Here is a 17888-nt window from a genome sequence, read left to right on the forward strand (position 1 = left end):
TCACTGCAGTGGTCACAGGTTGACTGACTGTTGTTGCAGTGGTCACAGGTTGACTGTCACTGCAGTGGTCACAAGTTGACTGTCGCTACAGTGGTCACAGGTTGACTGACTGTCGCTGCAGTGGTCACAGGTTGACTGTTGCTGTAGTGGTCACAGGTTGACTGACTGTTGCTGCAGTGGTCACAGGTTGACTGACTGTTGCTTCAGTGGTCACAGGTTCACTGACTGTTGTTGCAGTGGTCACAGGTTGACTGACTGTTGCTTCAGTGGTCACAGGTTCACTGACTGTTGTTGCAGTGGTCACAGGTTGACTGTCGCTGCAGTGGTCACATGTTGACTGTTGCAGCAGTAGTCCCAGGTTGACTGACTGTTGCTGCAGTGATCACAGGTTGACTGACTGTTGTTGCAGTGGTCACAGGTTGACTGTTGCTGCAGTGATCACAGGTTGACTCACTGACAAGAAATGACTGTTTAAGAACAGAATCAGTGCTCACAGGTTGACTGACTGTTGTTGCAGTGGTCACAGGTTGACTGACTGTTGTTGCAGTGGTCACAGGTTGACTGTTGCTGCAGTGGTCACAGGTTGACTGTTGCTGCAGTGGTCACAGGTTGACTGACTGTCACTGCAGTGATCACAGATTGACGGTCACTGCAGTGGTCCCAGGTTGACTGTTGCTGCAGTGGTCACAGGTGGACTGACTGTTGCTTCAGTGGTCACAGGTTGACTGACTGTTGTTGCAGCGGTCACAGGTTGACTGTCGCTGCAGTGGTCACATGTTGACTGTTGCTGCAGTAGTCCCAGGTTGACTGACTGTTGCTGCAGTGATCACAGGTTGACTGTCACTGCAGTGGTCACAGGTTGACTGACTGTTGCTGCAATGGTCACAGGTTGACTGACTGTCGCTGCAGTGATCACAGGTTGACTGTCACTGCAGTGGTCACAGGTTGACTGACTGTTGCTGCAGTGGTCACAGGTTGACTGTTGCTGCAGTGGTCACAGGTTGACTGACTGTCACTGCAGTGGTAACAGGTTGACTGATTGTCGCTGCAGTGGTCACAGTTGACTGTTGCTGCAGTGGTCACAGGTTGACTGTTGCTGCAGTGTTCACAGGTTGACTGACTGTCGCTGCAGTGGTCACAGGTTGACTGTCGCTGCAGTGGTCACAGGTTGACTGACTGTCACTGCAGTGATCACAGATTGACTGTCACTGCAGTGGTCACAGGTTGACTGTTGTTGCAGTGGTCACAGGTTGACTGACTGTCGCTGCATAGGTCACAGGTTGACTGACTGTCGCTGCATTGATCACAGGTTGATTGTCGCTGCAGTGGTCACAGGTTGACTGTTGCTGTAGTGGTCACAGGTTGACTGACTGTTGCTGCAGTGGTCACAGGTTCACTGACTGTTGCTTCAGTGGTCACAGGTTCACTGACTGTTGTTGCAGTGGTCACAGGTTGACTGTCGCTGCAGTGGTCACATGTTGACTGTTGCTGCAGTAGTCCCAGGTTGACTGACTGTTGCTGCAGTGATCACAGGTTGACTGTCACTGCAGTGGTCACAGGTTGATTGTTGCTGTAGTGGTCACAGGTTGACTGACTGTTGCTGCAGTGGTCACAGGTTGACTGACTGTTGCTTCAGTGGTCACAGCTTCACTGACTGTTGTTGCAGTGGTCACAGGTTGACTGTCACTGCAGTGGTCACAGGTTGACTGACTGTTGTTGCAGTGGTCACAGGTTGACTGTTGCTGCAGTGATCACAGGTTGACTAACTGACAAGAAATGACTGTTTAAGAACAGAATCAGTGCTCACAGGTTGACTGACTGTTGTTGCAGTGGTCACAGGTTGACTGTCACTGCAGTGGTCACAGGTTGACTGACTGTTGTTGCAGTGGTCACAGGTTGACTGTCACTGCAGTGGTCACAAGTTGACTGTCGCTACAGTGGTCACAGGTTGACTGACTGTCGCTGCAGTGGTCACAGGTTGACTGTTGCTGTAGTGGTCACAGGTTGACTGACTGTTGCTGCAGTGGTCACAGGTTGACTGACTGTTGCTTCAGTGGTCACAGGTTCACTGACTGTTGTTGCAGTGGTCACAGGTTGACTGACTGTTGCTTCAGTGGTCACAGGTTCACTGACTGTTGTTGCAGTGGTCACAGGTTGACTGTCGCTGCAGTGGTCACAGGTTGACTGTTGCTGCAGTGGTCACAGGTTGACTGACTGTCGCTGCAGTGGTCACAGGTTGACTGTCGCTGCAGTGGTCACAGGTTGACTGTCACTGCAGTGGTCACAGGTTGACTGACTGTTGCTGCATAGGTCACAGGTTGACTGACTTTCGCTGCATTGATCACAGGTTGATTGTCACTGCAGTGGTCACAGGTTGACTGACTGTTGTTGCAGTGGTCACAGGTTGACTGACTGTTGCTGCAGGGGTCACAGGTTGACTAACTGTCGCTGCAGTGATCACAGGTTGACTGTCACTGCAGTGGTCACAGGTTGACTGACTGTTGCTGCAGTGATCACAGGTTGACTGACCGTCACTGCAGTGGTAACAGGTTGACTGATTGTCGCTGCAGTGGTCACAGGTTGACTGTTGCTGTTGTGGTCACAGGTTGACTGTTGCTGCAGTGGTCACAGGTTGACTGACTGTCGCTGCAGTGGTCACAGGTTGACTGTCGCTGCAGTGGTCACAGGTTGACTGACTGTTGCTGCAATGGTCACAGGTTGACTGACTGTCACTGCAGTGATCACAGATTGACTGTCACTGCAGTGGTCACAGGTTGACTGACTGTTGCTGCATAGGTCACAGGTTGACTGACTGTTGCTTCAGTGGTCACAGGTTGACTGACTGTTGTTGCAGTGGTCACAGGCTGACTGTTGTTGCAGTGGTCACAGGTTGACATTTGCTGCAGTGGTCACAGGTTGACTGACTATCACTGCAGTGGTCACAGGTTGACTGTCGCTGCAGTGGTCACAGGTTGACTGTCGCTGAAGTGGTGACAGGTTGACTGTCACTGCAGTGGTCACAGGTTGACTGACTGTCACTGCAGTGGTCACAGGTTGACTGTCACTGCAGTGGTCACAGGTTGATTGTTGCTGCAGTGGTCACAGGTTGACTGTCGCTGCAGTGGTCACAGGTTGACTGACTGTTGTTGCAGTGGTCACAGGTTGACTGTTGCTGCAGTGATCACAGGTTGACTGACTGTTGCTGCAGTGGTCACAGGTTCACTGACTGTTCTTGCAGTGATCACAGGTTGACTGACTGTTGCTGCAGTGGTCACAGGTTGACTGTCGCTGCAGTGGTCACAGGTTGATTGTTGCTGCAGTGGTCACGGGTTGACTTTTGCTGCAGCGATTACAGGTTGACTGTCGCTGCAGTGGTCACAGGTTGACTGACTGTTGTTGCAGTGGTCACAGGTTGACTGTTGCTGCAGTGGTCACAGGTTGACTGACTGTTCTTGCAGTGATCACAGGTTGACTGACTGTTGCTGCAGTGGTCACAGGTTGACTGTTGCTGCAGTGGTCACAGTTTGACTGTCACTGCAGTGATCACAGGTTGACTGACTGTCACTGCAGTGGTTACAGGTTGACTGACTGTTGCTGCAGTGGTCACAGGTTGACTGACTGTTGCTGCAGGGGTCACAGGTTGACTAACTGTCGCTGCAGTGATCACAGGTTGACTGTCACTGCAGTGGTCACAGGTTGACTGACTGTTGCTGCAGTGATCACAGGTTGACTGACTGTCACTGCAGTGGTAACAGGTTGACTGATTGTCGCTGCAGTGGTCACAGGTTGACTGTTGCTGTTGTGGTCACAGGTTGACTGTTGCTGCAGTGGTCACAGGTTGACTGACTGTCGCTGCAGTGGTCACAGGTTGACTGTCGCTGCAGTGGTCACAGGTTGACTGACTGTTGCTGCAATGGTCACAGGTTGACTGACTGTCACTGCAGTGATCACAGATTGACTGTCACTGCAGTGGTCACAGGTTGACTGACTGTTGCTGCATAGGTCACAGGTTGACTGACTGTTGCTTCAGTGGTCACAGGTTGACTGACTGTTGTTTGCAGTGGTCACAGGCTGACTGTTGTTGCAGTGGTCACAGGTTGACATTTGCTGCAGTGGTCACAGGTTGACTGACTATCACTGCAGTGGTCACAGGTTGACTGTCGCTGCAGTGGTCACAGGTTGACTGTCGCTGAAGTGGTGACAGGTTGACTGTCACTGCAGTGGTCACAGGTTGACTGACTGTCACTGCAGTGGTCACAGGTTGACTGTCACTGCAGTGGTCACAGGTTGATTGTTGCTGCAGTGGTCACAGGTTGACTGTCGCTGCAGTGGTCACAGGTTGACTGACTGTTGTTGCAGTGGTCACAGGTTGACTGTTGCTGCAGTGATCACAGGTTGACTGACTGTTGCTGCAGTGGTCACAGGTTCACTGACTGTTCTTGCAGTGATCACAGGTTGACTGACTGTTGCTGCAGTGGTCACAGGTTGACTGTCGCTGCAGTGGTCACAGGTTGATTGTTGCTGCAGTGGTCACGGGTTGACTTTTGCTGCAGCGATCACAGGTTGACTGTCGCTGCAGTGGTCACAGGTTGACTGACTGTTGTTGCAGTGGTCACAGGTTGACTGTTGCTGCAGTGATCACAGGTTGACTGACTGTTGCTGCAGTGGTCACAGGTTCACTGACTGTTCTTGCAGTGATCACAGGTTGACTGACTGTTGCTGCAGTGGTCACAGGTTGACTGTTGCTGCAGTGATCACAGGTTGACTGACTGTTGCTGCAGTGGTCACAGGTTCACTGACTGTTCTTGCAGTGATCACAGGTTGACTGACTGTTGCTGCAGTGGTCACAGGTTGACTGTTGCTGCAGTGGTCACAGTTTGACTGTCACTGCAGTGATCACAGGTTGACTGACTGTCACTGCAGTGGTTACAGGTTGACTGACTGTTGCTGCAGTGGTCACAGGTTGACTGACTGTCACTGCAGTGGTTACAGGTTGACTGACTGTTGCTGCTGTGGTCACAGGTTGACTGTCACTGCAGTGAGTATTTGTAATCATTCCCTCATCCATAGTGGCCCTGAAGAGATTCTGTTCTTAAACAGTTCCAATGTTCGAGTTGGGAGACAGTTCCCTTTAAGTGTTAATGGATTCCATCTCTCAACTGAAGCAATATGAGGCTTCAGCAAGCCGAGTGGGGACCTTCTATTCCTCTTTGTGTTACTGCCCCTCCCCTTCAGCTAAGCAAGGCAGCACTGGCAAAACACAAGGAGGGAACTTAGGACTAAAACACTTCCTCTGTAGAAGATACTCACTGATTTGTAACCTCAGACTGTTGAAGTCTGATTTTAGTCATATCTGAACTAGAACTCATTTTTGCACTTGATGAGGATTTGTGGATTTTATCACTCTCTTACGCTGAAATTATTTCACGACTTGGATGGACAGAAAAAATCACTACCTACCTATTACAAGCAAATCATTTCTTGTTTGAGGATAGACTCATGAGCGTTTCCTTGAAGTAAAGTTATTGAAAAATGTACAGAACTTTTGTCCACCACAATTATCTCACTCTCTCTCTGTCTGTCGACTACAGACTTTGTGGGTGTTTTGCTGAGGACCAGAAGAAGTGTGGTGTTGACTGTGAAACTGTTTGGATCAGCGGCTGTTTGTGGGTTTGTAAATAGAGCCCATGACTCCCATCAGGCACTGTACAAGCCACAGTTGAACTACATCTTGATAGAAATATTATAGAAATAAACTAGACTTACAAATGGTCTTCAGAGTTCATAGTTATGATAATTAGAATTACCTTAACTAGTTGCCACAGAGTAGACCTGAAGTTTTTGGGGTCTTGAGGAGTCTGTGGCCCTGAGGCAGATGTTGATCACTCAGCAATACTGATGATCACAATGCTGATGTATCCATGCAAATATGTAATATAGAATATTTTATATAAAGTGGGAAAAAAAGCTATGGAATATTCTGTCAGTTCTGACACCACGAGTGACGTAAAAGCCTCTATAGCACTAAACATTGTAGGATATAGAATTAGAGATAGAGCAGCTGAACATGCAGCTCTACAACAGCAGAGACTGCAGGAATATCAGTGTGATGAGGGGGACTGCTCCTCCACACCACATGGGACAGAGGGGCTGGTCAACAGGCTGCCTACACAGCTACATCAAGTCGCAAGCGACAACCAGGAAATGATGTGATTTACCCTTCAGAATTAAAGCAGATTTTTAATCAAAGTAGTAGAAATAAAATGAATAAGTAGTAGTTCACTCATTGAAAATTTGTTATAAATTTTTTTATTTTTTTTTTAAATTTTTGTTAAACTAGATACCAATAAAAAAAAATATTATAATATATAATATTATATCAAAATTATCAGGGACATTGGCCCCCAGATCAATGTGCTAGAGTTACCCAGTACTGACACATTTTCACATTTCAGTGCTTTACAATCATTTTCACACTTGTCTCAACACCATGTCCACGTTTTCAGAAACACTTAACACGTCAGTGGACGATGTGAACTGAACTGTGTATACGTTTGCACTGATTTGATCACTCAACTCTCTCTGTCAGTTTCACCTCCAGCAACATTCTGTACAACTACAGCAGATTTGATTTCCACATTTCGATTCTCTGTTCAAAACATTTCACTTTCAGTTCAAAACCAAATAAACTTCAGATCACTGTGGAAATATGCTGCATTTGCGCAAATTAATGAAACTTTACTCTTGAAATAAGACAGATTACAGTTTTTTTGCGATTACCTTCACACTAAAAGTGAATGCTTAGACCAAAGCATCAAAACCTTAATTTTTGAAATCACTGATGAGTGATTATTTTTCTTTATCATATATTGTTTTACATTACACAGTGAAAACTGCAATTCTTGGTTTGTGATACAGTAAAATATTCATACAGTTACAGTTTCCTGTAAATTTACCAAACTCAGTCATGGTGTCTGTTGTGAGGGGCAAAGCAACAGATAAAACTGCTTGGCCTGAAATTTCTGTGGAGGCAAAAACAGTGGAGAGGGAAACACATCAGTGTATTTTACAGGAGTTGGAGAGAAGGTGTGTTATATGTTGGGTGAAATATGAAGTGTTTTAGTGGCTAAAGCATTTTGCTTCCAAGGTTAATTGATGTGCTCTGAGGTGTGTTTTTCAAAAGCTTACTGTATGAAGAGTTTTGAACGAGTGGATGAGGTACTGAGACAAGTGTGAAAATATGGGGCTTATCCCATATTATGCCATACTTGTCCCATACTTTGAGAATAGGAGAATTCACAAAAATGTTGGCGTCTTCAGCTAGGTTGTGGATAATATACACAAATATCATCATCAATAACATCAACATGACGTCACAAAATACCTGTCAGTGTTTTACTTTGAAAGAGATGAGCGGAAGCTGTATATCTGTGTGTAACTTGACTCTGATGTCAACTTGTGTGTGGCAGACGGGACTGTGCGCCGCTCGGAGCTGCCGGACACTTCAGCGGAGACGCTCGGGGCTGGCGCAGTGATCCGCCTGACACCCCGCCGGTGTCTCTCGGCCACTCTCTGGACGCTCCTGTGTCGGACTCGGGGTGTGGACACGGGATCGGGACTCGGAGTGTTTTTGGAGAATACCTGATGCTACGTCTCCGTATGAGCGCATAGGGAGCGCAGGACACCTCCCCTCACACGGTAAGATGTCTATTTCCCCCCAAACCACACGCAGCCGTCGGGCTGAAAACAGCGCCGTCCCCTGCTCCCGCCGCCGTCAGGAGCCGCTGTAATGTCTGAGCAGGCTGCGTGACGCAAACACAGCGCGGTGCTCCTGCACGCAGGTCAATTTCCGTCAGTTTCTCTGATCCTCCTCTAACATTTGCTGTTCGACACTGGCGTCGAGTTTGACTTCACCAATGTGCTGTGGCCTAACCATAAGCCACCACTGTGTCATTAATAGGCGAATTCCCCTATGAAATGTCAAGTTACGATTAAAGAATTTATTTGTAAAGCCCGGATTGATGTTTTGAAATAAAAACATCAGCATTTTATTTGTTCATGTTCTCATCTCTGAGAAGCTCGAACCGTCTAACAGTTGGTATTTTTCTATCAATGACTAACTTACATGACTGACTCAATATGAAGTTTAAAGGTCACGTTTTGTATATTAATATTCTGGCTTCTTGTCCTTCAATAAAAAAAGAATATCAAAAAAATAATCACAGCTAATTTAGAATGAAATGTCATGACAATGTGGGCAGGAGCCTTCCTGGTTCACCGTGTACTCACTGAATTCATTTGTTTGCTCATACTGTGTGCACCACTTCAGCAGCTTCTCAACTGAAATGATAAAGATGAATACCAGTAGCATCACTTAATTTAATCTCATTTTGTGGAGGGCCCCTGAGTTTAAACCTAGTTTTAATTGTGGTGATTAAGTTTTGTTTTTCCACACAATTGACTTGGAAATCCAGATTTTATAAAGATTGCTCCAAGATGCTGGAATCTACTTTTCCTATAACGACACCTGACAAAGCTCTTCCACAAACACAGAGGACGTTATACAACTGTTTTTACAGGCTGAGTGGAAACTCACACAGTCTGTAACTTCTGCTGCTTGGGGTTTGGTGACGTCGTGAAGTAGCGTGGGATCATGAGAGTTGTTGCCTTCACCACCATTGCTGTCAGCTTCCCTCCATTTAGATTTCTTCAGTGTCAGTCATTCAGGAGGTTTTTACCGGGGGCCGAGTTATCCACAGAGGTCTCCTCCTCTGTACAGCAAACAGACCAGAGGATTAAAACTGACAGAAACACTGAATAAAACAGTTTCACTTTAAAGTTACTGTTTCACCCAATCTGTTCAGTTGACACAGGAAGGGAGCTGAGCTACCGTTAACATTTTCTTTGCTTTTTTATCTGATAATTTCTGATCCAGATGTTTGATGACTAAAATCTTTCATCTGGTTGAAATACATAGTTGAAAACAACCAAGATCTAAAAAGTGTATCTTAAAAATGTGTCTCAAAACTGGATAAAAAGTAAAATTTGATGCTTCTGGCAGACAAACACAAGGCTGATGTCATTGACAGGTAACCATTACCTGGATTCAAATCATAGATTTCTCTAGGTTTCTGATAAATGTTTCACTGGAAACATTGTGATAAAGAAATAACACAACAATATATACAACATATGTCCGGTCATTTTAAGTTTAAGTTTAAGTTTAAGTTTTTTCATTCAGTTTATAGTATTCTTACATGTGTTTTACAAAATACATTTGTGCTTAATCTAATTACCACAGACTTACTAACTAATTACCAACTAATACATACACAGTGCACAGAGTGGGAAATTTCTGTGGGTGTGGAGGATCAATAGGGGCCCACAGCTCAGTCTTACAGTGGGGCCTACTAGAGTCTTAATCCAGATCTGTTAACTAGTGGATTCAACTTCTGACTGGCTAATTGCACATTACACAATTTTGAGCCAGTAATGGTCTCCCCCTGAACATCACAGTCACCCACTGTGCTGTGGAAACGTTTTCATTTGATGTGTTGACTTTCTGTACACAGGTTGGCGCTCATCCTGTTGTAGGGAGACCATGACCATTGGAAAAATCCAGATGAAGATGGAATCATTTATCCTCTGCAGGGCTGTCCTCATCTTCCTCACACTTCCCTCTGTCCAGGTACAGAAAGTGGATGGATGGATGGATGGATGGATGGATGGATGGAGTAAAGTTGATCAGATGAATCCAGAATAATAGGAACACCTTCCTGATGCTCAGTTGCAGCAACACAGTGTACAGTACAGTCGGTGTAGCTTTTTGGTCACAGTCACAGTGGATCATCATATTTACTTGTGAATAAAATGAACATGGACCCAATTAGTGAAGCCATGTCAGGGTTCACACACTACACAACCAACCTCCGACTTCTCCCTGTAGCTGCTGTCAGCTCTGCTTCTGACTTCGATCAGACCTTGTTTCGGATCGTTTGCACAGTTTGAAAGGCTGCTGGGCTGAGTGCAGAGTCTGCTGGAGACTTGGTGCATGTGTATGAACTGGCGAGAATGTCACCTCTCGCCAGTTCATACACATGCACTCTCGCCTTATATGAAGCAATAGTGAGCACAGGATTTTCTCTGGCAAATATAGCAGCTACTTAATCCCTGACAACAGACTGCTGTGGACCCTGTGTTCTCCATGATCAACTCAGCAAAGAGATCTTCATTTGGACCCTGTCTGTCATGTGTGTTACTCAGTTCTCTGTTGGGCCTGAACCCTATAAAGAAGCAAAGCAGGAATATTTGGGGGGGGTATGTATATCATACAATTATAAAATATATATACCTGCCAAAGTACTCAGAACTACCTCTGTGGTAGTCCCCACTACAGTAGGTGTGTCCAGGACCACATTATGCCATGATGACACACACACACACACACACACAAAAGTTAGACTATATTTGTGGGGACCCATCACTGACATAATGTATTCCCTTGCCCCTGACCCTACACACACACACACACACACACACTAGGTGAAAACCACTTGCATGGCTGGTAGTAATGATGTTATTCACTCCCTAATTTGGGCTGTTACTGCATTTGGTGGACCCTTAATCCACCAGCATCCGATAGTATGGAGGTCAGTTTCTGTGAGACAGCCATGCTGGGGGCTGTGCCTTCCTCAGTCTCTTCCTCATTTCTCTGTAACCTGGTGGTGAGCCATGCATAAAAACATCTGGGCCCAAGGCCCAATCGTTTTTATTATTAAAGGAGCTGTTTGTGAGTCTTGTTATTGCTACATAGCTAACGTTAGCATTAACAGCTGTTAACTTCAGAAGAAACGTTATGTGCAGCATCAAACTTCATTCCTTTACTCACCCACAGCTGTCTCCAGAGGTTAAAGCAGCACCAACGTTAACTTTTGCCTCTACCACGTCTTTTCCTCTGCTCAAGTTAGCATGCTAACCACGTTATTGTACCTTCACAACAGGATACAGTTTAAAAGTAAAGTAGTCTATAAATTTCCTTAAATGTTTTAAAGGCCTTTTTGTTATTGTTACTATTATTATTGTGTTTCTGGGTTGTTTATCTGTCTGTCTGTCTGTCCAATTCTCCTGAACAGGATATATCAGGAACACCCAGGAGGGATTTCTTTATATCTGGCACAAATATTGACTTGGATTTATGGAAGAACTGATTAGAATTTGGTGATCAAAGGTCAAAGGTCACGATGACATCACAAAATATGTAATACCTAATTAATTACACAATTGAATACAAATGTCCAATAGGATAAAATGATGCAGTGATACATTTTATATCCAAAAGGTAAAAGGTCATCATGTTCTGCCAAAACACTCCTGGCCATTACTCAACACTATACCACAGGGGGAGACCGAGACCACATTTCCTGTAACATGACTGGTGGCGGAGGCATACAATCATGAGGTGGTGATTGGTGGGGGGGGCGCTTCTCTAACATTAAACTGTTAGAGATAACACTTTCATATTATGACTCATCCTTAAATGACTCATCCTTAGGCATTATATCCCCCACACACTGAACCTATTTGATTCTCCTTTCATTGTTTTTATGTTTGTAGGTTTTTGGTCGCTGGCTCGACCACGTCATATACTTGTTAGCTCTCTCAGTCTGTTTGTGTGCTAAAAGATACATCCATGGCAAAAACTGGAGTATCAAAATGGATCGCTGGTTAGCAACAGCAAAGATTAAAAGGAAAGAGATGCAAGAGGCAGATGGTGAATCAAACATAATCCTCCGGTTTAAAATGTTAACTCTGCTTTCAGTTAAATCCTGAATGTTTGATCATCATCATTAAAATAAAAAGTTTCTGAGAATGTTTTATTTGGCCTCTGTATTGTTACGGGGTCAGATGTGAATGAGTTGGAAAAGGTTGGGAACCACTGCCTTACACTATTCACCCTGAGGTCAGTCCCACTTGTGATAAATATGAATCAGTTAATCAGTCGTTACAACTAGGGCTGTCAAATGATGATTTTTTTTCTTAATAGCGATTAATCACGTTTTATCACATGATTAAAATTCTATTAATCTGCATTTCAGAACAGTTTTCTCTTGCTTGCCGACACATAACCGTCAGTCTGTCTGAACTAGAAGCTAACGTTAGCATGTCTGACGTGTAATTATGAAAATGTCTGGTCATTTATTTTATCCGTAGACGAGCTCTGGGTAAGTTATATTTTTATTTACCAACTGATTCGATCTTCACCAACGATGATTCAGATGTTGGATTTAAACACTTTAGGTCTCCAGACACGCCCCTTTATACAGACCGTCCCCCTTTTACTCCCATAGACATGACTTGCCATGAAGTATCTTGCTCCGCCATGTAAAATCTTTGTAGGAAGTGTCTGTGGCAGCTTGACAACAAGTAAGGGTGAGTCAAAGGGTCAAAATAGTAGCAGCCAAAGATTCTAGAATGTAGCGCTCTAGAATCTTTGGTACCAGCAGCAGTGACAGTGTAAAATAAAGAATCTTTGGTGGCACAAGATTAACACGATAAAAAAAAAAAACACGTTATGCTCGGTCCTTAATCTCATCAAGATTAACGCGTTAATGCTGACAGACCTAACAAGTTCAATAATCCACAAGGGCAATTTGGTTTTGGGCATAAGTAAGAACAGACAGGGAACATACTGCACATATACACAGACATAATAATAAAAGTCATAATAAAGATAAAAATGAATAAATACAGAAATAGTTCACATGATATTTGAATAGTTCATGTGCTGAGCTCTCGTTAGAGCACAGAATTACAGAAATATGTGGATGGTACATCCTGTGTAGTTCCTCTTCATCTGCACTGCAGGGTGGGGGCATGAGTTTCTAAAAGAGAATATGGGAGGAGCAGATATAGGGGCAAGTCAAGTGTTTCAGGCAAACCTTGAACCTTTTTTGAGACAAATGTAATAAAAAGATTTGAAAGAAAAAAGAGGCAGAAGGTGATATACAAGAGGAGGCAAAGTTCTGCTTCAACCAAAGCAAAATGAAAAAATGACAATAGCGGTAGAGTAGAAAGAGAGCCATTACAAAGGTAAGCAGGATGTCGGTGTGGGTGCCGGCATCTATTCGGTGTGTAAATTCTTGCAGGACGTGAGCCTGCTTCACGGAGCTCCTGTGTGTGTGCTCCCGTATGTTTGTTTCTGTGTGTATGTATTAGATTAAACTGCAGCTCCTCCTCCTCTGTCCTCATGTACTGTGTTTTAACTGTTATCAGATTGTTCCCCTTCACACCGACTCCCTGCTGCACGTGTCTGACTCTTCAGGGGAATGTGAGAGGAACAGAAGAGCACCAGCCATGTGAAGGGGAATGGACAGGTGTTCCCAGGGAGGCTTTCCACCCTGCCTTCCAATTAGAGGAGCACACCCACATATTGTAGATCAAGGGTCTCCAACATGGGGCTTGCAAGCTACCAACAGCTTACCCCCTGCTTTAGAGTAGCTCACCCAAAAGTTTGTAGAATATCATCTGTACAAAGGTTACGAGGCTAATTCTATCCCAGTAATCAGTTCTAATTTTTATTAGTATTACTACTGTTGCACACTAACCTTTTAACAAATTCTCTAGAGTGTAGAAGGAGGTTATTCACAACAACGCATGCAGTTATTGGAGAATAACACACGATGAAGAAGCTGTTTAAAAAATGAATCAGTCTTCTTATTTAAGCTCATGTGTGGAGAATATCTGATGTGATTATATCACCTTTCAACTGATTCTAGAAACAAACAGTGGGATTCAAAAGTCTGAGACCACTTCACTTGAATGGGAAAGTGGTCTCAGACTTTTGGACCCACTGTATTTTCCACAAAAAATGAGGCATGTCATTCTCAAAGTAGTTATTTGTGCAGCTTTAAGTGTTTAAATGCAAGTGGTCACTATGTTATCCAGCTGAAACAGCTGCTGTTCCTGCGAAGAGGCAAGATTCAGTTTACTTATTATGACATGGCATATTGAAGATTAATGAGGTTGCAATGACAGAACCATGCAGTTATTAGAAAGTAATGCACGTGCTGTGGCCAATCACAATCACTGGGTGGGCTTTCACACCTAACATGTTTGACAGAATTTGGTTTAGTTTGTTGGCTGTGAAAGTTGTACAGGAGTCTGTCAGAGTAGATATATGGTTTTCGCATGAATGCAAAAGCCAATTAACTTTTGATCATAGGTATTGTCAAAGAATTGATGTCCAAGTAATCTGTATTTATAATTATGCAAAATCTAATTGAAAGCCAGTAAAGCAAGAAAATCTCCACAGTGCTGTGTTAAAAAGTGAGTGAAATGTAGGAGTAACAACAGTAACAGTAGAAGCTCTGCGCTCTGATCCTAACTTTGACAGTATGAATGAGGAAACGATGCCATGCCAGAGGCTTCTTAAATTGCAGCAGGAGGACTCAGTCAGAAACTAAGGGTTTGTTGAAGAAAAACCTGCCAGCAAGCAGGTTAGCTTCACAAAGTAAGTTACCAGGGTAACCAAGTTAAAGTGATCTCAGTTTCTGCAACAGAAAACCCATGGTTTCCCTCAGGGTTAAGAAACCTCCACTAAACCTGCTCTCTGGAGTGGACCACAGGCCAAACCAAAAGTAACCTAGGACTCCAAAAAAGGGCTGGTGATGTAGTGACTAGAACTGTCTTCAGGACTCTCTGAAGTTGAGTCAGCATTATTTCACCTAGCTGTTTGAAGTGGTGTGATTAACCATATGAACACACTCCTGTATCACAGAGAGACAGAACAACTCAAACACGGAATAAATGCAACTGGACAGGTAGCTATATAAATCTATTGATGTATCATCCATATCTGTTTTGGTCAACAAAGAGAGAATGTTCTCCAGGAATATATTTATATCTATTATATGAAGAGTTTGTTGACCTGCATTTGTGTAGTAAACTGAGAAATTGGAATGTTTTGGGGGCAGTGGACTGCAGAGGGTGACTGGATGAAAATAAGATGGGGGTGGTGGTGGAGGGTTAGGGTACATGTTTGGCTGGCTCTGTGGATTATCACAAGTAGATGTGGGACCAGAACCAGATTATCTGATTTAGAGCTGGGTTTTCATTGACCTCAGCTGATTCTCCCTCTCTCTCTTTTTCTTTCTGGATTTGACATCCTCTTTGTGTCTGATATTTTACAATACTGTGTGATAGTAAAAGAGAAGGACAAAGTGAGAGCTGCACTCTTTCACCTCTGCCCACTTGTCTGTTTTCTGTTGGCATGGCCTTCCTGGTTCCAGCCTCTTCTTGACATCCTTCAACCTCGCTGCAGGGACAGCTGTTCGAACACACACCCATCAGTACAGTATATCAGCTCTGGTTTTTCTCATCACATCCAGCCTTTGACCAGTGGCCACACCCCCCACTCTTGCCACCCAGGGTCCCCACCCAGATTCCCTCACCAGCACCAGCTTCCTCTTCCTCCATACTCACAACAACAACCGGACAAAATCACCAAGCTTTTCCTTTCACCCTCTCTGAAAACAGCATTGTCTGTGATGCCAATGAGGTATGAGGTATGACCTCGAGGAATGCAGTTGGCTGTTGCCATTGTGTGTAGAAATGATGACAGAGGTGGAAGAACTGCAGTGAGCAGGGAAAAGGGCACAGAGAGAAAGACACAGAGACAAAGAGCATGGCACTAGGCCAGACTATTTTCAGGTACCATGCTCTTTTAAGATGAAGCTAGATGTTTATGATCTGTTCTTCACATTAAAAGACATCCAAGTCCACTACTCTGTAATAGTTTTGGGCAAGTTAGTTGGAAAATGTGATTAATTAATCTGCTAATAAGACTAATTGTTACAGTCCAGGACCTTTCCAAAAAAGGAATTTGGGGTTCTGTGTCCAATGAATCCTTAAACTTTGAAACCAACAATCTGACAAGTTCACCCTTACGCATTGCTCGCCACACTACTTTCTGTTACTCATCTTAGCTTCGTCCAATTTCAAAGGAGCGACCAGGAACAGCTGTATATACTGTTGATTGAGTGTTATTGTGAAAATAATAATTACACCCGGGCAATTGCATTATCAATGATCATAATAATAATAATAATTATTATTATTATGATAATAATAAGTGCCGTATTGGTAGCTCAAGGATCAGAGATATGTGCATGATGAGGACAGAGAGAGAAACAGAGGAGAAGCACAAACAACTGCCTCAAGTTCATGACATGAAATAGTGTTATATAAAGACAAAGAAAGACAGAGAGAGAGAGCGAGAAGGAGAGAGAGAGTTCTCAGTGCATCATGGGAGTTCTCCCAGCAGTCTAGGCCTATAGCAGCATAGCTAAGGGTTGGCTCAGGACTCTAACTATAAGCTAGCCTTTGTAAGAGCTAGCTCAAAATTCAGTTCACAATGATTAAAATGAACTAGTTCACATTTATTTCTTGTTTTTTTTTTCTTTTTCAGTAGAACCTCCTCCCACCCATCCATCCTCAGCCCCCTGTCATTGGCACTTCTCAAATTAAGTGAATTACTGTTTACTACTATCACAGACAGTGGTTACATTTAAGACCCAAGACAAACCAATGTGAGAACATGATTTATGTGTTTATGGTGTGAGTTTGACTGAGGTGGAGGAACTTTACACCTTGGCTCATGGTCTTGTTCTAATTGATTTCTTGTGATTATCATTACCACTCACAGATACTTTGAAAGACTGATTCAACTCACTATGTCGTTTCAAATCATTGGCCCATGTGGCTGATGTTCAGATAAGTTTTTTCAGATACAATTTGCATATAATGTGTGATTTTTTCGTGTTGATTTCTTCATGAAAGTCCTTTAAATGTTCATACAAACTGGCTTCAGAAGTACCAGTGCGGCGATTACACTGGACACATGTACCGTAGTGTTTCTTCTTCTGAAGAGTTTTGGTGCATTAACGTCATCCTCTCCGCTCACTTTTATGTTCATTACCGGCAAACAGATCAGAAACTACGTTTGCTCATTGAATGTATTCATGCACAACATTGCAGACTGTGGGTGTTAGGAGGAGGTTGGAGTGGATGGAGGGATAAACAATAAAAACTAGGGTTGCCCCGATCATATTTTTTTGCTGTTGTCAATCTGGGCATCCCCAATAAAAACCTAAAAACAGGGCACTTTTTTGTCCCAAAACCAAACCCTAATCAAAAACAAACAAACAAACAAAAAAAAAAAAAACAAGGAGTTTTTATGCCTAAACCAAACGGACCAATTCATAATATTAACCACATCTTTATTATTGTAACCGTGACCATGAAGGTCTGGTATGCCTGCCACAGTAGGGGTGCTATTTCAGGAGCCGCTCCAATCAGAGGGTGGGGAGAAGTGACCTACGTGGTTGCTGAGGTTGGAGGATCTGTCGGTTGACCTATAAGCAAGAAGAAATAGCAAAGAAATCTTTTAATTATTTTAGAAATGTCACAATTGTTTACACAATTCTTTAATAACATCAGCTTGATATATCAAAACTGTTGGCTTGTTCACAACTTGTCCGATCCTCTGACTGCGTGTGTTTGTTGCCTTGTGAGACTTTTTAGAGCTGGGTTTTCATTGACCTCAGCTGATTCTCCCTCTCTCTCTTTTTCTTTCTGGATTTGACATCCTCTTTGTGTCTGATATTTTACAATACTGTGTGATAGTAAAAGAGAAGGACAAAGTGAGAGCTGCACTCTTTCACCTCTGCCCACTTGTCTGTTTTCTGTTGGCATGGCCTTCCTGGTTCCAGCCTCTTCTTGACATCCTTCAACCTCGCTGCAGGGACAGCTGTTCAAAAACACACCCATCAGTACAGTATATCAGCTCTGGTTTGGATGAGACATTTTTGTGGTATTCCCTGTTCTCAGCA

General features: G+C 43.8%; 2 protein-coding genes across 6 annotated transcripts in view; both read left to right on the top strand.

Annotated features, from left to right (window-relative positions):
- Nucleotides 1–17888, top strand: part of sh3gl3a (SH3-domain GRB2-like 3a) — a 131404-nt gene that overhangs the window by 76186 nt on the left and 37330 nt on the right. The gene's annotated exons all lie outside the window — the stretch shown is intronic.
- adamtsl3 (ADAMTS-like 3) overlaps nt 7441–17888 on the top strand; it is a 228076-nt gene continuing 217628 nt past the window's right edge. For 3 of the 5 annotated variants that reach the window (XM_071472974.1, XM_071472976.1, XM_071472975.1), the window contains exons 1-2: nt 7454–7698; nt 9573–9688. In XM_071472974.1, coding sequence (XP_071329075.1) covers nt 9602–9688 — 87 coding nt within the window. In that variant the 5' untranslated portion in view covers nt 7454–7698; nt 9573–9601. Of the gene's footprint in view, nt 7699–9572; nt 9689–17888 lie in introns of all 5 variants that reach the window. The other 2 variants (XM_071472982.1, XM_071472984.1) reach the window with 2 other exon arrangements.

Source organism: Trachinotus anak, unplaced genomic scaffold (assembly GCF_046630095.1).
Source record: "Trachinotus anak isolate AG129_WGS33_773 ecotype Australia unplaced genomic scaffold, CSIRO_AGI_Tana_v1 ptg000042l, whole genome shotgun sequence".
NCBI lineage: Eukaryota > Metazoa > Chordata > Actinopteri > Carangiformes > Carangidae > Trachinotus > Trachinotus anak.